This window comes from Maylandia zebra, linkage group LG5 (assembly GCF_041146795.1).
Source record: "Maylandia zebra isolate NMK-2024a linkage group LG5, Mzebra_GT3a, whole genome shotgun sequence".
Classification (NCBI taxonomy): Eukaryota; Metazoa; Chordata; class Actinopteri; order Cichliformes; family Cichlidae; genus Maylandia; species Maylandia zebra.
In genome coordinates, this window is record NC_135171.1 from 28841908 (window position 1) to 28869509 (window position 27602).

At 40.8% G+C, this 27602-nt stretch overlaps 1 protein-coding gene across 1 annotated transcript; it reads left to right on the top strand.

Moving 5' to 3' along the window:
• The first annotated feature begins 16095 nt into the window (after positions 1-16095).
• On the top strand, positions 16096-18033 carry LOC143418713 (uncharacterized). Its single transcript, XM_076884437.1, has 6 exons — positions 16096-16189; positions 16309-16420; positions 16736-16824; positions 16937-17109; positions 17273-17450; positions 17832-18033. The coding sequence occupies exons 1-6, from the start codon at positions 16096-16098 to the stop codon at positions 17966-17968; spliced, it is 783 nt and encodes a 260-aa protein (XP_076740552.1). The 3' UTR covers positions 17969-18033.
• The last annotated feature ends 9569 nt before the right edge of the window (positions 18034-27602 follow it).

The window sequence follows — 27602 nt, forward strand, 5'->3', positions numbered from 1 at the left end:
GCTGTCTTCTTGTTTGATGGCAGATACTCCCTTCACCCTGGCCAAAAAGGCTAAAATGACCAAAGAAAAAGTGGAAAACAGTTAAACATGAGAGGTTTAGGACAAAGTTTGTGTTTTTTCCATTGTTTAAGCACTGCTTCCAGCCAAGAGTGATACCATATATGCCCCATAGCTGCAGAAAAGGCTAACATTGTTATCTTTTTACAAAAAACAGCTGAACATGAGAGGTTTTTGGACCAATTTTGTGTTCTCCATTCTTTAAGCACCGGTTTGAGCACCGTTTGAGCACCGGCACCGTTTCAAAAGTACCGATTTGGCACCGGTATCGGATAAAACCTAAACGATACCCATCCCTAGCTCTAACGATCTTCAAAGTCACTTCCCTTTTGCAAATTGGCCACAAAATACAAATTAGTAGTCACTATTCAGAATTTCTGTACATGTTAAAGTGCCTACTTTCAGTTCAGTATGAATACAGTATAGATGCTGCAAACAGTTTATTGTAAACTGACCAATGAATGACCAATAAAACCTAAAAAAGTGCATTATAAATATGGAAAAATGAAATATAATCGTTGTTTCCTGACATAAACCTAATGCATATACAAATCCCCTCATGTACAGCTCTGCTTAAAAACACAGTCTCAGCCGTCAGTCCATTACATGCCATAAAACTTTTAAAAGCACAGTCTGCCTCATGTGTGTATATGACACTAAATAACATTAGCACACACCCAATTCATTGATAATTTATTGGAAATGTTAAAACCACCAATCCACTCACTGCAAGTGATTTTCCCGTTCAACTCTCTTTTCCTCCTTTTTCTTCTTTGTCCATCAGCCCTGCACAGGGATAGAGGGATGTTAGATTCCACGGAGAAGATGTGTTGGGATGAACAAAAGCTCTGCTCCTGGGAGAAGCAGAGCAAACATGGTTGGACTGGACCTACTGGGATAGCTGATAGAGAGGCAAAGCAGCGGTGAAGTGTTTTGATGCTGGGAAACCTACCTGGATAAAAGGAGTATATGCTCTTACTGTATATGCAAGAGTATATACATCTGCTGTTGTGGTTGGAGGACTGGGCTGATGTAAAATTACACAGTACAATAATAGTCAAAGTCAAATTTATTTATATAGCACATTTAAAACAACCACTGTTGACCAAGGTGCTGTACATTTAATCCGCTGGACGGATCAATCGGTGGCCGCGTTACAGGACGCACTCGATGACACAGACTGGGGCATGTTCAGAAACAGCTCCGATGATGATGTCAACGTGTTTACGGAAGCGGTTGTGGGATTCATCGGGAAACTAGCGGATGATACCATGGAGACAAAGACTATCACAACGTTTCCCAACCAGAAGCCGTGGGTGGATAAAACCATCCGCGACGCTCTGAGATCCCGCACCGCTGCCTACAACACGGGACTCATGACGGGGGACATGGACCCGTACAAAGCCGCGTCATATAACGTGCGGAGGGCGGTGAAAGAGGCGAAGCAGCGCTACGGGAGGAAACTAGAGTCACAACTCCAACAGAGTGACTCTAGGAGCCTGTGGCGGGGACTAAGGACAATAACGGACTATAAAGCACCAACAACCGGTATGACGAACGCGGCCGTGACTCTGGCAGACGAGCTGAACACTTTCTATGCTCGCTTCGAGGCTGCAGCTAAGGACTCCAACAATGCTAGTGTTAGCGGCGCTAACGGCTGCAGACAGGAAGATACTGCCAGCACCGGAAACGTGCTCGTCATCTCCGAGCATGAAGTAAGGAGAGCCTTGAAGAGAGTGAACACCAGGAAAGCAGCAGGACCAGACGGCATCCCAGGTCGTATCCTCAGAGACTGCGCATACCAGCTAGCTCCTGTGTTCACTGAGATATTCAACATCTCTCTATCTCAGTCGGTGATCCCCACATGCTTCAAAGAGTCCATCATTGTTCCTGTCCCGAAGAAACCCCACCCTGCTTCTCTCAATGACTATCGCCCTGTAGCCCTCACCTCAGTAGTGATGAAGTGCTTTGAACGCCTGGTCAGAGACTTCATCATTTCTTCACTACCAGACACACTGGACCCACTACAGTTCGCTTACCGTCCAAATCGTTCCACAGACGATGCCATCTCTCATCTCCTCCACACATCACTCACTCACTTGGACACTAGAAGGGGGAATTATGTTAAAATGCTCTTCATAGACTACAGCTCTGCATTTAACACCATAATTCCCTCCACACTCACCACCAAGCTGGAGCATCTGGGACTCAGCTCATCTATGTGTCAGTGGATCTCCAACTTCCTAACTGGCAGACCACAGGCAGTAAGGATGGGCGGACATGTCTCAGCCTCCACCACTCTCAGCACTGGAGCCCCCCAGGGGTGTGTTCTGAGCCCCCTGCTGTACTCTTTGTACACATATGACTGTGTGGCCACTACCAGCTCCACCACCATCATCAAGTTTGCTGACGACACCGTCGTGGTGGGCCTGATCTCTGATAACAACGAGATGGGCTACCTGAAGGAGATTAAGAATCTGGAGAACTGGTGCCAGAGGAACAACCTCCTTCTAAACGTCAGTAAGACAAAGGAGCTGATAGTGGACTTCAGCACTAAGCAGGAGAGGAACTACCAGACCCCTGTCATCAACGAGTGCCCAGTGGAGAGAGTGGACAGCTTCAAATACCTCGGAGTTCACATCACGCAGGACCTGTCATGGTCCTGTCACATCAACACCGTGGTGAAAAAGGCCCGTCAGCGTCTCTACCACCTCAGACGCTTGAGAGACTTCCAACTGCCCTCCAAGGTGCTCAGGAACTTTTACTCCTGCACCATAGAGAGCATCCTGACGGGAAACATCTTAACCTGGTTCGGGAACAGCACCATGCAGGACAGACGAGCTCTTCAGAGGGTTGTGCGGTCAGCTGAGCGCACCATCCGCTCCGAGCTCCCTGACCTGCACTCAATCTACAGCAGGCGGTGCTGGACCAAGGCCAGGAAGATCGTGAAGGACCTCAGCCATCCCAACAACAGACTGTTCTTTCTGTTGAGGTCAGGAAAGCGATTCCGCTCCCTGAAGACTAACACAGAGAGACTGAGGAGGAGCTTCTTCCCGCAGGCGATACGGTCTCTCAATCACACCACCACACAGTACTGACCCACACATACAGTTCTTACACACACTGGACATTCTGGACATTGTTTTCACTTCATTACTTAAATCACGCTGCTGTTATTGTGTATATGCTGCTGTTATTGTGTATATATTTATTTATATTTCTTCATACATTCTTATATAGTTCTATATTGTGTATTTTGTTGTACAGTTATTTTATTTTCAACTTTAATTTATATATTTTATCTTATTCTCCCAGTTAAATTTACCCTTCATTCTAATTTGTGTTGTACAGTTATTTCATTTTTAACCTTAATTTATATTTTATTCCTTCCTAGTTAAATTTACCCTTTTTAATTTTTCATATTTATTTCCTATCTTATTCATAGCCTTTTCCTTTTTTGTTTTCTTTAGGTCACGAGCAGTTGTCCAAGCATTTCACTACATATCGTACTGTGTATGACTGTGTACGTGACAAATAAAATTTGAATTTGAATTATTAAAAGTAATCATTGTTTTTATTTTTTGTTGTTGAAGTTACATTTATATGCTGGGTTATTAGGAAGTGTTGGGGTGAATAGTTGAGAAACTACAAAGGGAAAAACTGTCAGACCGCAGCTCACATACTGAGTCTTTTGTTTGAGTTTAGTCAACTATTAAACCAGCCAATAAGATAAGATAAGATAACCTTTATTAGTCCCACACGTGGGAAATTTGTTTTGTCACAGCAGGAAGTGGACAGTGCAAAAGTTATGAGGCAAAAATTAGAATACAATAAGAATAAATACAGTACACAGCTGTACAGAATAGAATAAAATACTATATACAGTAGAATACAATAAAATAAATATACAATAAGATAAAAATAGAATACAAATACAAATGCTATATACAACTGAGTAAAAATACAACGATGACAGAAAGGATTATTGCACTTAGTATTATTGCATATGTATGGATGTGTGTGCTTGATCAGTTAAAGTCTTTATTATGGAGTCTGACAGCAGTGGGGAGGAAAGACCTGCGAAATCTCTCCGTCCCACACCGTGGGTGCCGCAGTCTCCCACTGAAGGAGCTGCTCAGTGCTGTCACAGTCTGCTGCATGGGGTGGGAGATGTTGTCCAACAGGGATGACAGCTTAGCCGCCATTCTCCTGTCACTCACCACCTCCACTGGGTCCAGAGGGCATCCTAGAACAGAGCTGGCCCTTCGGATCACCCTGTTCAGTCTCTTCCTGTCCCCAGCAGAGATGCTGCCGCCCCAGCAGACCACACCATAAAAGATAGCAGAAGCCACAACAGAGTCATAGAAGGTCTTCAGGAGTGGGCCCTCCACTCCAAACGACCTGAGTCTCCGCAGCAGGTACAGCCTGCTCTGCCCTTTCCTGTAGAGGGCGTCTGAGTTATGAGTCCAGTCCAGTCTGTTGTTCAGATGAACACCAAGGTACCTGTAGCTGTCCACAGCCTCAATGTCCTTACCTTGGATGTTCAGTGGTTGCAGTGGAGAATGCTTGTGCCTGCGGAAGTCTACCACCAGTTCCTTGGTTTTACTGGCGTTGATCTGGAGGTAGTTCAGCTGGCACCAGTCCACAAAGTCTTGGGTCAGACCTCTGTACTCCTTGTCGTTCCCATCAGTGATGAGGCCGACTATTGCAGAGTCATCAGAGAACTTCTGCAGGAAGCACTGGGTGGAATTGTGGGAGAAGTCTGCAGTGTAGATGGTGAAGAGGAACGGAGCCAGAACCGTTCCCTGTGGGGCCCCCGTACTGCAGACGACCCTGTCCGACACACAGCCCTGAGTCCTCACATACTGTGGTCTGTCGGTGAGGTAGTCCAGGATCCAGGTAGTGAGGTGATGGTCCACTCCAGAGTTCACCAGCTTGTCCTTTAGAACCGAGGGAAGAATGGTGTTGAAGGCACTGGAGAAATCAAAGAACATGATTCTCACAGTGCTTCCAGCGGTCTCCAGGTGAGCGAGGGAACGATGTAGGAGGTGAATGACGGCATCATCCGCTCCAATGCCAGGCTGGTAGGCAAACTGAAGTGGGTCCAGTGATGAGCTTATTAGGCGCCGAAGCTGAGCCAGGACCAACCGCTCCAGGGTCTTCATCAGGTGGGATGTCAGAGCCACCGGCCTGTAGCTGTTGAGGTCCTTGGGGCGTGAAGTCTTTGGCACTGGTACAACACAGGAGGTTTTCCAGAGCTGTGGGACTCTTCCCAACCTCAGGCTCAGGTTGAAGAGGTGCTCCATCACCCCACACAGTTGGTCCGCGCAGGACCTGACGACCCTCGAGCTGATGCCATCTGGACCCGCTGCCTTCTTGCCATTAATCCTCCTCAGTTCCCTCCTAACCTGGGTGGTTGAGAGAGACAGGCTGGAGCCTTGTGTTGAGTGTGTTTTGGATGCTGCAGTTGGGGGTGGGGGGGAGTGAGCAGGGTGAATAGAGGAGGTGTGAAGTGTCTGAGGTGGAACAGCAGCAGTGGGGGTGGGTGAGTCTGCAGCCGATGTTGCAGACTGCCTCATGGCTGAATCAAATCTGTTGAAGAAATGATTCAGTTCATTTGCCCACCTCACATCCCTCCCAGGCAGAGAGTTCTGCTGTTTGTGGCCCGAGATGGTTCTGAGGCCTCTCCAGACTTCACCAACGTTGTTTTGTTGAAGCTGGTTCTCCATCTTCTGCCTGTAGCTCTCCTTCCCATTCCTTATCAGTCCCCTCAGCTCTCTCTGCACCCTTTTCAACTCCTCTTTGTCTCTGGATTTGAAGGCCCTCCTCTTCTGCTTGAGGACGGTTTTAATTTCTGGGGTAATCCAAGGTTTGTTGTTGGAGAAACACCGTACAGTCCTAGTAGGTACAGTGTTATCCACACAGAAGTTTATATAGTCAGTAATGCATGTAGTAAGGCTGTCGATGTCCTCTCCGTGGTCATCACAAATCACCTCCCACACAGTCGACTCAAAACAATCCTTAAGAGCCTCCTCGCTCTCCTCTGACCATCTCTGTACTGTGCGGGTGGCTGGTGGCTCCCTGCGCACTAAGGGCTCATACACAGGGACAAGGTGCACCAGGTTGTGATCAGATCTGCCCAGGGGAGGGAGAGGTGATGAACTGTATGCCTCTTCTGCATTGGCATACAGTAAGTCCAGTGTTTTATTGACTCTGGTTGGGCAGGTCACATACTGGGTGAAGGTGGGCAGTGTGGAGTCCAGTGAGGTATGATTGAAGTCAATGGTGTTTTGTTAACCTCAGTCAAGTGCTATGAATAGCCAATTATAACCATATAAAACAACAAGACAACAAGACAACAACAAGACAACATTTTTAGTAATGGCCTTTTACAGATTGTTTTACTAACAATAATTTTGATTTTGTTAAAACCTCAATTTCAAATGTTTTTAAGAACAACACTTTAAAAGTGCTTAAAACAAAGAAACCCCTCCCAGCAACTAATCAATTACTAAACTTTGGTTAAACATTAGTTTCAGTAAACAATATTTCATTAGTGAAATACTGAACAAAAACAGGAACCACTAGAGTTCAATATAAGGAGATAGTTCTGGGCGATGGCATGGGGCTAGACGGAGGAGGTGCAGCAGTTCGAGAGAGCACCTCGGTCACAGCGGAAGGTCTAGTGCCAGAGGCCAGGCCAGAAACAGATAATTATCTCACTCTTGAAGCAAGGAAACTGCTCCTCCAAGATGATGTCTGCTGGGTAGCAAGCAGGTTGTAGGTCCAAATACAGAACTCAGGATTGGAAGTGGAACACACTGGAAATCTTGTGAAACATGGAGCATGGAGCACAGGAGGAGGATGTGACATTGAACAAAGAGTGATGCAGACAATAAATACTCCGAAGATAATGAGGGGAGTGGAAACAGGTGAGCTAAGACTCATAGGGGAAAACTAAACAAGGGAAGATATGTCTGTGTAGGTTCTCAATCATCCAGGTTATGGTATTCTAAGGAGCTTTGAAAGAAAGTGAGTAAACTTCTTTCAGTTTTGTGAAAATGTTTCACTTCTTATCCAAGAGGATTCTTCAGTTCTAAAACCAAATGTTGGAGAACCCCGGGTATTCCAGGTTTCAGAAGCCACTCAGATGAAAGGTGAAATATCTTCACAAAACTTTAAGAAGTCCAGTCACTTTCATTGCAAGCTCCTTAGAAAACAAGGGAAGCAAAACTAAGAGCGCACAAGTTGAAGGAATAAAGAAAATAAAACAGAAGGTAACTAAACACAAAACCACAGAAAGACAAAAACTTGACAGGACATGGGAACACAAACAAAGGATGATGGATGATTGGGATAGAATACAAAACAGACCTAACCTTAATAAAAGGAAAACTAAGGACATCAGGAACAAAGGACAAAACAACAGAGGAATTACACCCAATGTGACATAAAAGGAGAGCATAGCTCCCCCCGAAGGGCAAGAGCTTTGGTTGTAGGGTGTCATATTGAAAAAAAAGTGTGCTGCACCACTATCTCCATGTCCTTTCATATGATACATATTTCAGTGGTATGGTCCTCGTCTGTGGAACAACCTGCCGGAGGAGCTCAGGGCTGCAGAGAACGTACATGTTTTTAAGAACAGGCTCAATACCCACCTTTTTAATTTAGCTTTTACCTAACGTTTATTTATTTTATGCTTATTTATTATATCCTGTTATTCTATTTACATTATTAATTTAGGTTTTACCTAATATTTATTGATTTTATTCTTATTCTTCTTTTTTTTAACTTCTTACACTATTTATATTTATATTGTATCCCATTCTTATTTATTTTATCTTTTTATCCTGTATATATTCTTATTGGGTCATATCTCCAGTGTTTCCTCGGAAGGGGCTCTCTGCACCGGGGCTGTGATCGACCGTGGCTGCTGGGGCTCTGCCGGTCTTCTCAACCTGGCTGGGGGGCTTCTTTGCTTCCCTCCTGCTGTGTGCCCAGCCTGGTGGCTGCAGTCTGTGACCGGCTCCCGGTGCAGACGGCTCCCTGTGATAGTGTTTCCTTACCTGGCTCATGTGTGCCCAGCCCAATATACTCTTTAGGTGTGTGTGTGTGTGTGTGTGTGTGGGGGGGGGGGGGGGTATGTATTCACGATCATTTATGCTGATGAGAGTGTGGGGAGTGAGTTGGAGGGCGGAGTGGGGTGGGCTGCTTTTAACCATGCAAAGCACTTTGTGCTACATTTTTGTATGAAAAGTGCCTTATGAATAAAGATTGATTGATTGATTGATATGTACATACATATATTTGATGCAATTTCTTGAAATTTTTTTAAGGTCAGCTTTGACTTTGGGCACTAATAATAAAGGTAAAGGACAAATGTTTACCCAACCTAGGTACTCGTTTTCCCCAAGGCCTAGCATATTCTTATGAAGGTTGAGAAGATCCATCAAAATGTGGAATATATAAATTTTGGAGTGACTTTTTCACCAAAAATAAATCATCTCGAACTATTGTCAGTATCTAGCATCACACAAAATTTGAAAATGATATCTTAAAAACGGTATACTAGACTGCTAGCAAACAGAAACATTTACTTACTTACTCTCTTCAGGGGCAGAAAAATACCTGTGTGTGTGCGCAGCCATAGATTATTATATCCAAACTAATCGGTTTATTAATTCGGAACTCTATTTTGTGAAGTATCTACATGGTGTATTAATGTGTATGAATGTAAATCAAAGCACAACTGCTTGAAATTAAACTTCAACAAGTCTAACCAAAACTATGGGACAGGTGAAATGTGTTTTCACTTTGGTGAACTGAGAAAATTTTAACTACAAAAAACTGAAAGTTAAACAAAGAAAGTCAGTGAGGGAATTAGCAAAATGGAGGAAGAAAAGATTTATGAAGGGAAAAGACAGAAACATAAAATACTGACAGGCAAGAGGGACTGATACACAGCATCAGACCAAGCAAAACAACAGATGGATGATTGAATAATAGATAGGACCAAGTCAGACAGACAGATGAAAGACACAAACAGCAGGCCATTGCAATTGACAAAAAGGTCAGATGATTTAAGAGCCATGAACCAATAAATCAAACTGAAATACATTCACTGAGAGACAGGAAGCAAACAGAAGTAATATATAACGGATGATGGAGAGACATTTGTTAGAGGAGATGATGGAGAAAGTAGATGATTAATGTGTGTTTTTTTTCTCTAAGCCAGCTCATCCCGGCACTCAGTAGATACCAGTGATGGGAATTCCAGCTGTTTTTACAGAACCGGCTCTTTAGGCTCGGCTCACCAAAAAGAGTTGTCTCTTTCTTCAGGTTGTTTTGTTTCTTTAATTAATTCATTATCAACAACAATATAAAATTATGCACAAAATGAATTACTAATGTAAAAAAAAACAGTGTTTCTTATTTACATATGTTTATTATATAAATCTGCTTTTATTTATTCACTCCACATAAAATGTAAAAAAAATAAAATAAAACAACTACAATTCATCTTCCCGCAAAAACTGTCTCATAGAGCTCTGGGTTGGGTTTAGGTGGTTGTGGTGGTATACTGCATGATGCTGTAGATACTGCAGCAGCAACACTTGCAGTAGACACACTGGCACCTTCATTAATATCACACTCAACTGTGTTTAATCTTCCCATTGCACTGATGGGTGGACAGTTCTCAGGTGCCTGTGCAGGTTGTCTGTATTCTTTTCTGGCAGACTCTACACTCTGCCTTTGTATTGTGAATAAAATTGAAATGGTTCCAGATTTTGCTTATTGGTGTCACTCATTTTCTTTACTATAGCTTTCTAATGTGTCAATGTTGTCTCTTGTTGTTGCTCTATTTCTCTCTCTACCTCCTGCTCTGTTCGTGTGCTACTGCTGCTGTAAGTGTAACTACCGCCCCTCCCCTCGCTGCTCAGCGTAAACAAAAGGCACAAACACATATTGACCAATCACGTGCGGCGTGAAGCGGAAAAAAAGTGAGAGCAAGAGAGTGAGGGTGAAAGAAAGAAGAGGAAGAAACAACAAACAAACCACGGCTCCCAATAAGGAGCTATTACAGTTAGGTCTGTAAGTTCAATTTGCCTCTGAACGTCACCACAGTCAATTTAAAAACAAACAAGATTTAATTCAGAGGGATTGACATAAATATTGTATTAACTGTTATTGTTGAAAGAGTTATTGACATTTTGATCCATAGACTCAAATTTTCAGAAAAAACAAAACCTAATTCAAGATCCTAAGAATTATCTTAATATTTAGTAATAATACTAATTCTAATCTGGCCTTCCTGTACTAAACCAGTGGTTTGCACCTTGTTGCAAATGCTCTGTATTTACACTGGATAACATATTGTGAATGCTAATGAACAGCTATCAAGTAATTTATTTCAAGTTCATTTTATCTACCTAGCCATGGAATAATGCGGGGATATGTCTCACTTAGCTATACAAATCCTTGTCAGTCAATTATACTGAAGTCTGGACTTCGTTCAAAACTTGACTGTTTGATTTTTGATTTGATTCTTACACACACAAAATTGTTACTGAAGTTTCTTTTTAATTTCCTAAAGTGTTTTCCATTTCACTAAGGTCACTACAATTATGGCTACAACCGAGACTTAACTTAGCCATTTTGGAAAATGTTTCCTGAAGAATTTCACCATCTAAAATGAGACCTTGAACAGCTGGAGCAGGGGACACTGACTGCAGGATGTTAGATGGTAGGTTAGGAAATCCTTTCATGCTTAATTTCATGATGTAGAGTCAGATTCTGGTATAATACTAAATGTTGACTGAGCAGTAAAATCAGAACAAATTCTTGTTTATCTGAGTCTAGATATGTCTTTCAAATGTTCTTATTCTAAGTAAATCTCATATAAAGAATATAGTGGTTGAAATTATATTCCTCCACCATAGAACTGCCTTTTAAAAACATATTGTGGATTACTTTGACTCAGTCTTACATAAAGTTTCTGGAAACAAATTCATCTTTATCTATTTTGACCACACCGAAAAGTGCACGTAGATTAGAAATAGACAGAATACATGTCAGGAACTTCAGAAGCAGATCCCTGTGCAGAAACCCACAGACTTAATGATTCAAAAGTATGTGAGGTGCACATAAAGTCACACAGTCACATGAAGCAATGTTTAACAGAAAGTATGGCTGGGCAGCAATAGATGAACATAAACCAGCCATCTGACAAATCAGGAAAGGAAAGTAAATAACAACAAGTATAAACAATTGAGATAATCAGATTGAAGGAAAAAGTAAAACAAGACACCAAAGGAAACTAGCAAAGTAAAACAGGAAACAACAAGAAAAGAAACAGTGAACAGAGACAATGGAACATAGACCAGGAAACACTGAGGTGGCTAAAATAAAGAAACAGAATTTAAACAAAAACTAAAGACATGAACTAAATCTGTTCATAAAACAAGATTCTAAAACTTGGAAACCTAACTAAACCTTGTGACCATGGCACAAAATAGTGAGAGATGGTTTGGGAGAATGCTTCTTTTTTCAGGTGATTTACTGACTGCAGAAAATACAGAATAATGGTACCAAGCAACAGGCTGAGATGCTGTTTTCTAAAAGCATCTCCAGGGTAAGATACATGCAAATTCCATCTAAGCACTGTCATTAGTTTTCATAAGGGGAGCTTAGGTAGCTTTCACTGAACGTGAAAAAAAAAAAAGAACAATCACTTGTGCAATTACTGATTGAGGGAACTAATAGCACTGCATATAAAGGCTGCAAAAAGCGTCATAGACAGAATCTCATATTAAAACAGTTCCCCATCAGACCGATGCATTATTTTTTATCTGAAGGCCGAATTAGAAAAAATTCTGCTAACATGGAGAAATATGATCTGAGGGAATCTTGTTGTTTTTACCGGTTTTGAGTTAGCATGGTATTTTGAAGATGCTAACGGTGATCAGTAAGACAGATACCAGTTTGATGTAGCACATGAAACTCATTTTCAGCCTCCATGCAGTTGTTTACCCATGACTGAAGAGGAACAACATTCACTTTCCTGTAGACAACTAATCATAACTAGCACTTGTCTAATCTGCGCCCAAAACCTTACATTACCATTAACTAAAATGTTATTCTTACTATAAAGTGTTTCTTCACGTTTCTTTTTGTCCCTATAAGAAAGATAAGTCCCTTCAAGTCCCCACAACATTAGTAGTATCTAGTCCACACACGCACACACACACACACACACACACACACACAGAGTCAAAAGTTAGCCAGCAGGCATGCATGTATTACGAGACTTTCACACCCACTATTTGATCACACACAGTGCACAGAGATATACACACACACTCTCCTCCCTTGACCAGAGGGAGAGGGAAGCAGCACCGATTAGCAGAACAGAGGTTTTTACTCTGCGGGGGAAGCAAAACTCGTTTAGCAATCATATTACTCTGCATAATGCTCCATTAATGACATGCTAATCATATGTAAATTAGATGCTAATTGAGCAAGATTCAATTCCAAACCAACAGATGGTTCCCATACTGCTGTAATGGAGCCTCTGGTGGCTGTTAGAGTGAGTGTTTGTGTGTGTGTGTGTATGTGTAGGCAGGTATATCTGTTGGATGGTTGTGAACATCTACAGAAAAGAAAGAAAGAAGGCTGGGGAATGCTGGGTGAAAGTGGCTGCCGCTGAGCGCTGCACCACTTGTTATTGCTTTGGTCGCTAGCACATGCTACTGTGGCCAAAACCAAACCATCGCGCTAACCGTGAGCGCGCTAATCCGGTTCCCCGAACACACCTGCTGTTGACGATTAGTACAGCTGGACGCAGTAATGTGACATCACTGGGTGTCGTAAAAGGGGCTACGCATCGATAGTAGAAACATTGATCGGCAACCCTCTGATTGGTCGGCGAAAATGTCGACGGAGCGCGCTCGGCTCGGTATTTTTCGGCAGCAGAGCAAGAACTCTTGAGTGAGGGATTTCAGGAGTTTCAGAGTTTAATCAGAACGCAAGGGAACACTGCAAAGGCTGCAAAAGCAAGGAGCGAGGGCTGGCAGGAAGTTGCTGACAAATTAAACTCGTAAGTAATTTAATAATAACAATAATAATGGAGTGGATTGATATAGCGCTTTTCAAGGCACCCAAAGCGCTTTACAATGCCACTATTCAGTCACTCTCACATTCACACACTGGTGGAGGCAGCTACAGAAGCCAGGCTGCCATATCGCGCCATCGGCCCCTCTGGCCAACACCAGTAGGCGGTAGGGTAGATTTATTATATTACACTATATTATCCAATATTATATTACATTATATTATAATATGTTATATTTTATCCTCTTTCACATTAGAGCCACGACAGGACCCACTAGAACATGGGAACAGGTAAAAGTGAAATATAAGAATATTCTACAGAATGGTAATATTTATCACTTATATTGCTTTTAGTCTCTTGGAAAGAGACCCTGGAATAATCTGTTTGTTTATAACAGCAACCAAGAAAAGGGCAGAGCAACAAAAGACAGGTGGTGGTCCTGCACCCCCTCGTCAACAAGTTGGTTAAGTAAATAATACCCTCACGGGAAAATCGATATCTCTCTATGAGCACACTGTCGCGCTGAGCTAAAGGATCCTGTCTGTCCCGCAATATACGCTGAATTCTGAGGACTCTCCTTATCAATCTTGCACCTTCCGCAATGGGTGGCTCGCGTATACGGACAGGACATGGCTGCAACAGACTTCCCAAATCCACCTTCGCTTTTATAGCCGTGGTCTCTCATCTTGATTACACGAAGTAATTTACAATTGCTACTCTGAAATATGAATTAAATCTGTAATAATCACATACATGTAATAGAATGTTAATAGTACATTTCCCTTTTTTAGGAAATGACCTGTGTGAAATCAATAAATGGATCAGGTGCTGCATTGTCTTTAGTTACATTGATGTTATTTATTTATGGTGAAACAGTGGTGGAATATCGCTGTTGCTTTCGTATGAATGACGCGGGCATACCTGCGTGGCCGCGATCTAATCCTGTTTACATAAAGTAAACCTGCTCCCCAGCAGGTTTACGCTTACGGCTCTGTTGCTATGACACCAAGTCCCGGATGGGCTTCGGGGAACCGAACGATCCAGGATCACGCGAAATCGTCAACAATCTCATCCAGCTAACTCACTTAGCGCGGGGCCTGGGGCCTGGGGCTCGCTCGGGCCCCTTTGGAGGTGGGGTGCCCCCGGCCTCTCGGCCTAGGGCTCGGTCACTCAGGCGCAGCTGGGGGCCGGCGGAGCTCACGGGCGCGTCACTGCAACTCCCCCTGACTTCTGCTCCGCGGCTGCTGGGCGAGCCCTCATCTGGGACTCTCCTCAGCTCTTACTGGAACAGTGGCGCGGCTGCCCCTCTGTTGGTCTTCCATGGTCTCTTGTGTTCTGGGGGCCTCTGGATGTCTGGAGTTTTGATCTCCTCCATACCCGCTTCACACCCTGGAGGACGGGGCTGTGGCCCCCCCACACTCCCTAGCAGATCATTACATGGAGAAACCTTTGGAATGCAAGCATGCTGATCCACACAGGTATGCACACATGGGTATTCACAGACGTGGACTAAAGCTTTCTTGGCTGCTGCCTCAAAGCACACTGTGCGCTGTCTATCTTGCGTGCTGCACAATACCCAGATAGCAAGGAGACATTGAACAGATGTTGATTTTCCATCTGAACCATCAGAATCGTCAGGATTGAAATGTCAACACAAAACCAGTGTTGAAACAACATTGAAATACTGATGAAACCTGACACTGACATTGAAATAACATTGATTCACTGTTGTTCTGTCATCGTTGATTGTTGATCTATGTATAGTTGACAAGGTGACAACAATCACGTTGAAAAACCATCGATTTATGGTTGAGCGGGAAATTAAAGCTGCTACCACTTGGACTATTCCGCAGCACCCCTATCACATTGGTACATCCCTCCAGGTAACCATTGTCTTGTACAGTAGAGCGGGACATTAGATTTACTCTCAGCGGAATTGACCGGAGAAGGTATAAGTTCATGCACTGCACTGGCCTGCACCACGATTAGTATAAGGTAAGAATGAATGACTTTTGTTCTATTCGTTATTTCCACGGTTGCATTTGAATAACAGTAAAAAAAACAAAACAAACTTGTTAATGTAAAGTTTCGGATAAAATGTGGGAGCCCGAAATTGTGTCTACTTTCTTCTTACAATCCGGCAACAAATAAATTGCACTGCAAACAAAGTCTATCAACAAAGAAAACATTTTCGTTTCATACTTTTCCGTTATATTTCCTTACAAAGCTAGCTTTAACGCTTCGAGGGTTCCTTTGTTCTTGCCGTCGCCTCGGCGCTTGACCCAGACTTTCGCTCTGTAGTTGCTTTTTAGCATAGTACTACAAAAAATTTTAAATCTGTGATATATGATTGATAAACGTAAAGGTAACTGTATAAATGTGTTCAATGACTTTGTTACTTTTAATGATTGGAGAGCACCCGCTTCGATTCGCACTCAATTCAAACTTTACGCTGCACGCTCACCTAACTTGCGTTTGCACCTTTTGTCCACACGTAAACTGCGTTTAGCATTTAGGTGTGGACGAGGAAGACGGAGAAAACGCAGTGTCAAAGGTGTGCGCCTATTTTGACGCCACACTGTGCGCCATGTTTTTGTCTCGGTGCCATGAATTCCTACAATGGCAGACTTAGACAAAATACTGTTAATGTTATTATCTTCAGTGTTTAAATGCTTACATATACGGGTTTGCTTGTAATTGTTGCCTATATACATTTTAAGCTATTATTTATTATTTAGTTCAATCAATAGATCAAGTTTTGTAGTGACTATGAAATATATTGTAATTATCTGTTTCCTGTTTATCCTAGACAGGGCAAAAAAGGACTCCAAATTAAAAAAAAGATAAAAATGAAAGACTGGTGCATTGTTCAGCACTGGTGGTACAGAAATAGTCCCTAGTTCATGGATAAATGGGGAGAAATTGTCATGGCCTCCATATCCTCTGTGAGACACATTCAGGATCCACGATGCAGTAAAGAGGAGAGTTCATCCTGGTTCAACATGGCTCACCTATGCACCAGTCCGACTTCTAATAAGCCATGGTGGGTATCATCTGGATTGGTGTTGTATAAATGTAACAATAACAAGTTTTTCATGTCCTAATTTATGTCTGGCCATACATTGTGTTTGTACTTCCAGACACATTTCACAAAGCAGAACGCAGTCTTCAGAAATATCTAAGTGAACACTGTGATACGTCTGACCTTCAGTCCGAAGCTGAAACTCAGACCAGTCATAAAAGAAAGCACAAGTAAAACTTTTTTTATTTCACAAACATATCTTTGATTGCTAAGAATTTATGATCTTGTCTTTTGTACATATCTGTGGTGCTTGCATACTGCAATATCACCACATAATATAGTCCAAAAAGTGGAAGCTTGTAAACTTTTTATAAATGCAAAGCCGTGTACACTTGTGCACTTCAAAAATTCCTTGTATACTGTACCTTCTTGCACATCTCCGTTTCCTGTGTGTGTTGTTATAAATTAAACTGTAACTTTAGGAAAAAATATTCCAAAAGCACATTTGTAATTACTTATGACCGTTTTCAACTTTTTTTCTTTAGACCAAATCCCCTGTACACATATAGTGACTCAGAGGATGAGCAGCCCACAAAGAAATGGTTTCCCCAGGCCCCTCGAGTGAAAATACCAGGTAATAAAATACTGTCTAGTGTCTTTGTACATATCTGTGTGTGACACAAGGAAACTTTTGACAAGTTGTCTGTATTCTTAAATACTTAAAAAAAATTATCTTTTTCTGTCAGACCTGACGAGAGCTGTTAACGAACTCCGTGAGGAGGTCAGAGCCATCCGCAATACCGGCTGCAATGAATCGGTAGATGCTGGGGTACTGCCTCTGGATTTGCCCTTGCACAACATTGAGGAGCTAAACAATGCAGAGCCAGCTCTTCAATCACAAGAGGCAAATAAGGCAATGGTAAGTATATAAAGGTTATATACACTTTGTAACTATAAAGTGTAATAGCTGTCAGATGTGATTTAAATACATAACAACGGCTTGTTGATTAAACACACAAGCACTTGCATACACATTTAAGACATGAGACACGCTAATTCCATCTCTTAAAATGTGTCTATAGGTGAGACGCTTTGCCTTGATTGGAAGGACCACACTGGAGGTGCGAGTCCGCCGTGTAATGGCTTATGCCATTACAAACGAGCTGGCCTCGGTACTAAACTGGGCAGGGAAAAAAACCAAGGACCAGACAAAGCAAAAAATGGCATTTAAAGATACAGCGCTCTGCAAATGCATATTTGGTAAGTTTTACTGTTTTTTTGCTATATTACTTTGTCTTTCTTAATAACAAGACTTTCATGTTCGGTTAATCTGGAGATGGAGTCTTTGGTCTTTGGCTTGTTTAGTCCTCGGGTTGTAGTTTGTACAGCCCGAGGACCCCATGTTTATTTTGTTTTAAAGGATACACGGCACACCATGCTAAGACTTATCACTTTTTCCGCTCATAGCTCTTTGGGAATCAAATGCGGCAGTTTGCAGATTTACGCCTGGTGACTTTCATGTTTATCAGCCTAGGAGTTTACATACTTTCTCCCCGCTGAAGACAGTTAACAAGAGCTTATTCACGTGCTCTAATTCACTTTTTTTGTTTGTGTGTGTGTGTGTGTGTATTTTTGTCCTAGATGGCCTGACGCAGCAGTTAGGGGCAAACTCTATGTCCGAGTTTGTCTTTGCGCAAGCAGTGCAGAAATGGCTCCGATACGCCCCAGATCGTTTGGGTGGTGCAGGACGCACATCATGCATCCCCATCCCAGAGTAAAAAATTACAAACTTCTGTGAAACATATAAATGTAAATAGGAAACTGTCTTTTAATAAAGTATTTAGCAAACGAAACATGACTATTGACCTTTTTTTTTTTTCCTCTGTTACATCACATGCAATGCTTTCTTATTTTAGGATATTAATATTGACATGATACATTGTGAGACATTTGGGGTTTTTTTTATAAAGGGTGTCCAATTTAAGGAATAAGTACAATTATGTGTTTAGGTGGTTTAAGTATTGATGGAAACATGCAGTAGTTTAGTATTGGTTAAAATACCTATAAAGAAAGGTAGATTTCCAGTCATGATTTAACTGTTGTTTTAATAAAAAGCAACTGTGCGAAAGAGGTGGAAAATCAACACCATAGCTCAACAGTGTTTCAATATCAGAATCTGACATTGTTTCAATGTCAACAGTATTAGAAAATACAACGTTGAATCAATGTCAGGTTTCAACATTGATTCAACATCAAAACCTGACGTTGTTTCAACGTTAAAAAAGGGTGCAAGAGTGACGTTAGGTCAACGTCACACTTCAACGTTGATTCAATGACACAGCCTGATATTGACTCAACAGTGTTTCAATGTTTCCTTGCTATCTGGGTATCGTTTATTATTTAGTAAATATTGATATCTATGACTAGCTAGTTTATTGTGATGGTGCTTTGTTTTCTCTATTATTATGTTGCTCTTTGTTGTTTGCTGTCTCCTCTGTTTGTTTTTGTTTGTTTGTTTTTTTTTTTTTTCTCCATACAGGTGACCCATTAATTTTTTTTTTCTCTCTCTTCCCCCCCCTTCTCACCGTCTCTTCTCCCCTTTGGTTTTCTTTCTTTCTCTCCCCCTCTCTCTCTCATTCATTCCCCCTGTCCTATTTATTAAAAAAAAAAAAAAAAAAAATGACAAAGGATGAACTGAAGCTCTGCCATCACGTAATGTCGCATACTGCTGTTTCTGATGTCATTTAGGAAAAAAAAAACAAAACAAAAAAAAAAACTCACTTAGCGCGGTACGAAGAACAGGCCCCAGGATGGGGTGTATAATTGCTTACATGTGTTTCAAGATAAACACATGTAAGCAATATATGTGTATGTATGTATATATATATATATTTTTCTAGATTTTGGCCAAATATACCAGTGAAAAAGTAATTGAAATAACACTAGAACATGTCCATTTGCATTGTAATTTATAATGAGTAGTGTGACCCGCACACCTACAGTAAAGTCATAGTGTACGTTAAATGTTTTCCATTTTTATATAAATCAAACCCACCATACACATTCATTCTGTCCATTGATGTGTTGCTTGTGTCTAGGATCTGTTCACTGCTACAGGATGTAAAAATTATATTCATTCATATTAGAGATAAATATTAATGATATTAATATTCTTCTATAGTTAGTTATCATTAAGTCTACTATAAAATTAAAAGACATATGAAAACTTTATTCTTGGCTGCTGCTCTTCATGACACCTAGTTATAAGAACAAGGTCCAGAGGACTGAAACAGGCGAGCTCTGTCAAGAGATCAAAGCACAAATAAGTGAGGAAATAAATCCGCTGTTATGTATTCATGAATTTGTTTCATAATATCTACAGCTGCTGTTTTGCACTGTTAAAATTATTAATGTATGTTCCAGTCGGGAGTTGAACCCTCCCTCCCTCTACAATCCATCATCCAAAGAGATCGCAGCCCTCTTCAAAGCCCTCTTTAATTACTTTTATTTTTTAAAGCTTGTTGTGGAAAATCAGAAATATAACACTTGTCTATTGGATTGAAAGTTTTACAAAGGTCCATATGTGCTGAGTTGGCAGTGACATGCCTGTCTTAGTAATAGCATTGGATCCCCTTGGAATGAGCAGACAGGAAGACTTCTATGGTCAAAACAATACTAGGCATGCTTCCATGGTTGTAAGAGATGTCAGTAAAAATAATATGATTTCAAGTACAGTTAATAAGCTCAAGGCAGGGTGCTACTTAACTGCAGGAAAGCAGTTTTTTTAACACATGCAACCTGCAAAAATTCTGGCTTTAAAAATCCTTGTCAGGTCATTTGACTTTGTGGGTTAGATGAGAGACTTTTTTTCTCCCTGATGTGTGCAAGAGAAGTGTGGCTGGAAAATAATGGGACCAACCAGAAAGACTGTCAGTTCTCACTAGCTGCCTGGGGGAGGCAAATCACCCAGTACAGTGAGACTAGCACCATTCTGAGATCGGGTTTAATCATTAATTAGCTACACGATGACGAAAATAAGATAAGATAAGATAACCTTTATTAGTCCCACACGTGGGAAATTTGTTTTGTCACAGCAGGAAGTGGACAGTGCAAAAGTTATGACGCAAAAAATTAGAATACAATAAGAATAAATACAGTACACAGCTGTACAGAATAGAATAAAATAATATACTATATACAGTAGAATAAAATAGAATAAAAATATACAATAAGATAAAAATAGAATACGAATGCTATATACAACTGAGTAAAAATACAACGATGCCAGAAAAGATTATTGCACTTAGTGTTATTGCACATGTGTGGATGTGTGTGTTTGTTCAGTTAAAGTCTTTGTTGTGGAGTCTGACAGCAGTGGGGAGGAAAGACCTGCGAAATCTCTCCGTCCCACACCGTGGGTGCCGCAGTCTCCCACTGAAGGAGCTGCTCAGTGCTGTCACAGTCTGCTGCATGGGGTGGGAGACGTTGTCCAACAGGGATGACAGCTTAGCCGCCATTCTCCTGTCACTCACCACCTCCACTGGGTCCAGAGGGCATCCTAGAACAGAGCTGGCTGAAAATGGCTCCAAGAAAAGCAGAAAGACTGGCAGTCTGACATCTAGCTATTTTCTGTTTTGTGCAGATTCACCAAGGTGCCAATCTCACACATATTCACTATTAAATTTAAGCTTGAGTCTGTTTTCTGCTTCTTAGTAAGCACCCAAAGCAGGAATTTGTGAGTCAGTAAATTTAGTTTTAAAACATGGAGTATAGCTCTGAACTTTTCTGGACAATATCTGAAGGAGATGCATGTAAGGATGCAACTAATAAAGTGATTGTACTGAATTGTACTGTTGTGAGTGTAGCACAGATAATAGCCTGTTGGATTCACAGCAAGGGAGAGATTGTCCTGCATCCCACTACTTAAGCAGCAGCTCTGCCAAACCAGAGAATCTCCATTAATGCTGAACATGGCCAACGAAAACTCACACATATTGTGTGCATGTGAGAAAAGATCACGTTGGACAATATCCAGGCCTTATTTTTGCAACATTTTTCACAGATGTATGAAAAGAAAGAGTTTTTCAAATTTGAGCAATTTAAAGAAAACAAGTATTTTGATATCTTGCTATAAATACACTATTCAGCTCCTCGCTGAAATTACAGGGAGTGCAGAATTATTAGGTAAATGAGTATTTTGTCCACATCATCCTCTTCATGCATGTTGTCTTACTCCAAGCTGTATAGGCTCGAAAGCCTACTACCAATTAAGCATATTAGGTTATGTGCATCTCTGGCTCAGGCTCAGAAAAGTCAAAAATAGTGAGATATCTTGCAGAGGGATGCAGCAGTCTCAAAATTGCAAAGCTTCTGAAGCGTGATCATCGAACAATCAAGCGTTTCATTCAAAATAGTCAACAGGGTCGCAAGAAGTGTGTGGAAAAACCAAGGCGCAAAATAACTGCCCATGAACTGAGAAAAGTCAAGTGTGCAGCTGCCAAGATGCCACTTGCCACCAGTTTGGCCATATTTCAGAGCTGCAACATCACTGGAGTGCCCAAAAGCACAAGGTGTGCAATACTCAGAGACATGGCCAAGGTAAGAAAGGCTGAAAGACGACCACCACTGAACAAGACACACAAGCTGAAACGTCAAGACTGGGCCAAGAAATATCTCAAGACTGGTTTTTCTAAGGTTTTATGGACTGATGAAATGAGAGTGAGTCTTGATGGGCCAGATGGATGGGCCCGTGGCTGGATTGGTAAAGGGCAGAGAGCTCCAGTCCGACTCAGACGCCAGCAAGGTGGAGGTGGAGTACTGGTTTGGGCTGGTATCATCAAAGATGAGCTTGTGGGGCCTTTTCGGGTTTAGGATGGAGTCAAGCTCAACTCCCAGTCCTACTGCCAGTTTCTGGAAGACACCTTCTTCAAGCAGTGGTACAGGAAGAAGTCTGCATCCTTCAAGAAAAACATGATTTTCATGCAGGACAATGCTCCATCACACGCGTCCAAGTACTCCACAGCGTGGCTGGCAAGAAAGGGTATAAAAGAAGAAAAACTAATGACATGGCCACCTTGTTCACCTGATTTGAACCCCATTGAGAACCTGTGGTCCATCATCAAATGTGAGATTTACAAGGAGGGAAAACAGTACACCTCTCTGAACAGTGTCTGGGAGGCTGTGGTTGCTGCTGCAAGCAATGTTGATGGTGAACAGATCAAAACACTGACAGAATCCATGGATGGCAGGCTTTTGAGTGTCCTTGCAAAGAAAGGTGGCTATATTGGTCGCTGATTTGTTTTTGTTTTGTTTTTGAATGTCAGAAATGTATATTTGTGAATGTGGAGATGTTATATTGGTGTCACTGGTAAAAATAAATAATTGAAATGGGTATATATTTGTTTTTTGTTAAGTTGCCTAATAATTATGCACAGTAATAGTCACCTGCACACACAGATATCCCCCTAAAATAGCTAAAACTAAAAACAAACTAAAAACTACTTCCAAAAACATTCAGCTTTGATATTAATGAGTTTTTTGGGTTCATTGAAAACATGGTTGTTGTTCAATAATAAATTTATTCCTCAAAAATACAACTTGCCTAATAATTCTGCACTCCCTGTAAGCTCAGTCAACAATCAAAAAACGTCTTTCATGCTCATTCACGTTGCTTTTTCTTAGCCCCCTTTGTGTGTTGTATGTAGCTGGTAATGTGAATGCTTTGCAATACATTCAGCCTTGGAACCCAGAGGAAGAGTTAAAATGTCAGTAGGTCTCGATTTGACAACCTGACAGAGCGACTTTTAGAGGGGAAAAACAACTCAAGGTTCTTTCTTCAATGCAACACTGACATGTAAAATTGCCAGAGAATTTCCAGTGAAATGCATTTGTTTGTGAGTCTGCAGCAACATGAAACGCAACATGCCCACAAAAATAAAAGGTGCAAAGCCTAGTTTCAACAGAAACTGACTGATTGAAAGAAAATGGTTTCCTGAGTTTTGCGTTTTTCTGTGTTTCTCTTTCTCACTTCACACCCACATGTAACAGCAAACAGATTAGCAAGGAACAAAAGGGCAAGGAAGAGGTTCACTGTGGTGAAGAGACCGTGTGAGTAATATGGGGGCGACTGAGAGAGAACCACCACAAAACCCTTTCTGATGCAACTTTTAAAAAAGATCACATAAGATAGCATTTTTTTCCTTTATAAAAGTGCATTACTACTTTAAAACATATTTAATTACACAATGAAAAAGTACTTCAGAGGGCATATTTTATTATTCAAATGCCAGTAATTATTTTTTGTTTGTTTTATGTAGATGAAGAAAACCTTACTTTTTCAAACACACTGTCCTTTGCAAAATGCCAACTTTTCTAACTTCCTAAGTGCCCATTTACCCATTTTCATGCCATTTTTCACCTAAGTATTTTGCCTTTATTTTCGATAATTATGTTTAAAAACAGTAATCTATTTTCAAACCCACTGCTCCCCACCGATCTGGTTTCATTCATATCAGTAATTGTGTAATGTTAGGTTAAGAAAATGTAGATGAGATGGAAACATTGTTAAAGGTTTATATATTAGATTGGATCTGTTTTAGTTTTCTTCCCTAAAAAATGTTAGACCTCTTTAGAATTTTTGTTGTTGTTGTTTTGTTTATTTTTTGGCAGGAAAAAAATGTTAAAGCCACTTTACTGTATTTCCTACTTGTAAGGAAACATGATATAAAAGAGACTTGTTCTGTAAAACCCAGGTTTCGAGTATAAGTGTAAATATTTGTCATGACTGAAATACGAGCAGTTTAGGTTATGAAATGATCAGAGTTAACTTCCTCGGTGTCTACATTGATGGTTCTTTTAAATTGAATAAGCAGGTGAGTGCAGTAGTTCAGTCCTGCTTCCTTCAGTTAAGACAGCTAGCCAAGGTAAAGCCATACCTCCTGGCTAACGTCTTTGAACGTGTTATTCACCTTTTCCTTACTTGCAGATTGGACTACTGCAATTCATTGTATTATGGTCTAGACCAGGCCACCATCCATCGTCTTCAGATGGTCCAAAATGCAGCTGCCCGCCTGCTAACTGGTACCAGACGGAGAGAGCATATAACCCCAGTTTTAGCTTCTTTACACTGACTTCCTGTCTTCTACAGGATCCAATTTAAACTTTTACTTTTTGTTTTTAAGTCACTTAATGCCCGAGCCCCTCCTTACCTGTCTGAGCTCCTCTCTGCTTATGCTCCAGGAAAAACCATGAGGTCTAGCTCAAAATTAATGCTGCCCATATGTCAGCATGAACACACTCACTGACATAACACATGCCCTTGCCCATCATTAAGAGCTTCATGTCTAACCCAATCGTTATACTCACTTTAACTTAAACATACTTCTAATATTAACATTTAAGCCATGTGTTTCAGCCAGCCTCTTGAGGAAAAAAACTCTCCTTATGGAGAAAACCTTTGAAAAGTATATATGTTTTCAAGTGAAAATGTGACTGTTTCCCAGAAGGTTATTTCTCCAAAAAGTGCCCATTTTCCAAAAAGGTATGAAAACCCACTTTTCATTAACCTATAAATAAAACAGCACGTGTATGAAATCATCCATATTAAAAATATGCGTTCTTTCTTACATGCTGTAACATTTTATCATAAGTATAGAAGAAGCACACGCGTGATGTTATGAGGAGCATTCCACCTCTCCCTGCTTGGTAAGATTATTGATGGCAAGCTGAGCAATTTGTCTTTTAAACGAGACGCAAAAATATCTTTTTACTCTGAGGACGCTCACATTGCAATTACGGGCAGCTTATTAATGATGCTCAGATGTGGAGAGAGAATTTCTGCTCTCATTTATTCATCACACATGACTTTTTCTCCCACAGAGGAATCACTGCTGGCACAAATGGACCAGTCACAGTTTATTCATTCACAGAGCACACATTTTTTTCACTTTAAAAGCCAGAGTCAGTGAAAAAGGATGAGTGGTTAAAAGGTTCTGATAACAAAGGAACCCATTTGCTTCGGTTACCTACAAATTTTCACAAACAACATGTAAGCTCAGCTGTTATTTTACTGTAAAACACACTAATAGGATCAAGTTGGGATTTTTTGTGCCACATATTTTTGTTGTCTACATTATCGATCCACTCATTGTAGATCAGATCAATTAATTTGCACTTAACTAATTTTATATCAGACAAATAAATATTTTAGTCACTATTTTTTTCTTTCAATTTGATAATAAACCTTCGGACAGTCTAAATTAAGGTTTTATACTGTAAAAGTATACAGCTGTCGCTTTATTCACAAAATGTTTGCTAAACAAAACCACAAACTTATCAACATACTTGGGGAAAATTAATTTGTATTACATAAGCACAGCTTCTGCGAGGGGGGTCCTCTTGTGGCCTCCAAATCGAGGCAAACGAAGGCTACATTTAGATGAGCTTTAGAACTGGGACTGGCCCCGCCGGCCTGTAATGATGCATTCAGCCTTGAAATGCAGACTTCAGCCTTGAAATGCAGACTTTGGCTTCGGCTCTGAATTGTGATGAAGCATGTGTATGCATGCACACCTGGAAAGTTTGATGCTCTTACTTGAGAAATAGGCAGCAGCAAAAACAGTGAGATAATCTGGATATTCTGTCCACATGTATACACCATCGGGCAGGCTGAACTGTGATTGATTGGCTAATAGCAGCTGGCTTTTGCAGGATCCTTGTCTGAGTAATAGGCGTTTCTACTGTTATGAACTTTATATGTCCAATAGCTTAATAAACTGTCACTTGATACAGTATGCCATTGCACGTTTCCATTTATTTATATCAATAACTAAAATTTTACTCAAATCATTTTAAACAATAGGTCATATTGTTTGATTCACATTTTAATGTGCACTCTATAGAAATGTAGTTGAAACTTTCAGATCAAATAATTTATTATTCATATTAAAAGATTTTTACTATTTTGCATTAGTATGTCTTACTTTGATCCTGGTATATATTGCACTTGGCTGGTTTATCAGGTGCAACTGTTCAACTGCACATTAACACAAATATTTAATTACCCAATCATAGCAGCGGCTCAATTTATTGAGGCATCTAGGTGTGGTCTAGACAACTTACTGAGGATTAAAATGGATGAAGGACGGTAATTTAAATGACTATCAATTTGGCATCTTTGTTGGTGCCACACAAGCTGGTCTGAGTACTTCATGAACTGATGATGTTTGGACTTTCACAACCAGCCACCTTTATGGTGCAAAAAAGAGAAAAGATTCAGTGAGCAGCAACAAAATACCTTGTTGATGCCAGACATCAGAAGAGAATGGCCAGACTTTGGGGAAGAAAAAAATTAAGGTTAATTACAACCAATTTATGCAAGAAGAACATCTCTGAATGCACAATATGCAGCAGATGAGGTGCAGCACCAGAAAACCCCATCTGGTGTTTTTCGTGGACTCGTCAAAATTAAGCAATAGAAGATTGGAAAAATGCATCCTGATCTGATGAGTTTGCATTTCTGCTGTGCCAGTCATGTGGCAGAGAGAGAATTTGGCCTAAAAAACATGGAAGCATGGACCCATTCCACCTTGCTGGTGGTGATGGTGTACTGGGGAACAGTGTTGGGAAGGTTACTTTTAAAATGTATTACAGAATACATGCCCCAAAATGTATTTTGTAACATATTCCGTTACATTACTCAATGAGAGTAACGTATTCTGAATACTTTGGATTTCTTAAGAAATGCAGCATATCAGAGTATTGTGGGCGCCATGTCCATCCCTGTATGACCACAGCATACCCACCATCTGATGGCTGCTTCTATGAATAACATGCCACAACATAAAACTCAAATGTTTCCTAATATAAAATAAACAAATCCTTCCAAAAAAATGTTTGGATCCAGATCTTGATCTTGCTATGTTTGGTTCCAGGATTTTTACCTTAGAGTTTTTGGTTGCTTTCTGTATGTTTTATTGTTTGTTTGTTTGTTTGTTTTTTTTAAAGAAATCTTATTTTTTGGTTATTGCTAGGTTGTGGTTTGATTCCTGTTTTTTCCATTATTCCAGTAATGGGATGGGTAAAGTTATTTGTGAAATAGAAATACAAGAGGCCTGCACTACAAAGCAGGATTTGGCCTTATTCAGGTAACTTCAGGGTTAATCCTGGGTTATCTGTAGAGAAGGCAGATCACTGTTTACCAGGGTATGCTATGGTAATTAATACTGCAGACCTCTATTGGAGGAGGTTTTGTTAGAGATAAGATATCAACAGTTAGTACCTTCCAGATAACTGATCAGTAAATGGTGATTTCCTGTCACCATTTCTCGAAGAGCCCTTTGACCTCTGTGCACTAATAGCAGGAGGGTGTAAAAGTTTATCAACAGCATCTAAAGTCTGTATTTCCTTTTGAGC

Coding starts and splice junctions, on each gene's coding strand:
- LOC143418713 (XM_076884437.1), top strand. CDS start 16,096: ATGGCCTCCATATCCTCTGTGAGACACATTCAGGATCCACGATGCAGT. Junction 16,421..16,735: donor AGTCATAAAAGAAAGCACAA/GTAAAACTTTTT, acceptor TTTTTTCTTTAG/ACCAAATCCCCTGTACACAT. Junction 17,451..17,831: donor GCTCTGCAAATGCATATTTG/GTAAGTTTTACT, acceptor TTTTTGTCCTAG/ATGGCCTGACGCAGCAGTTA.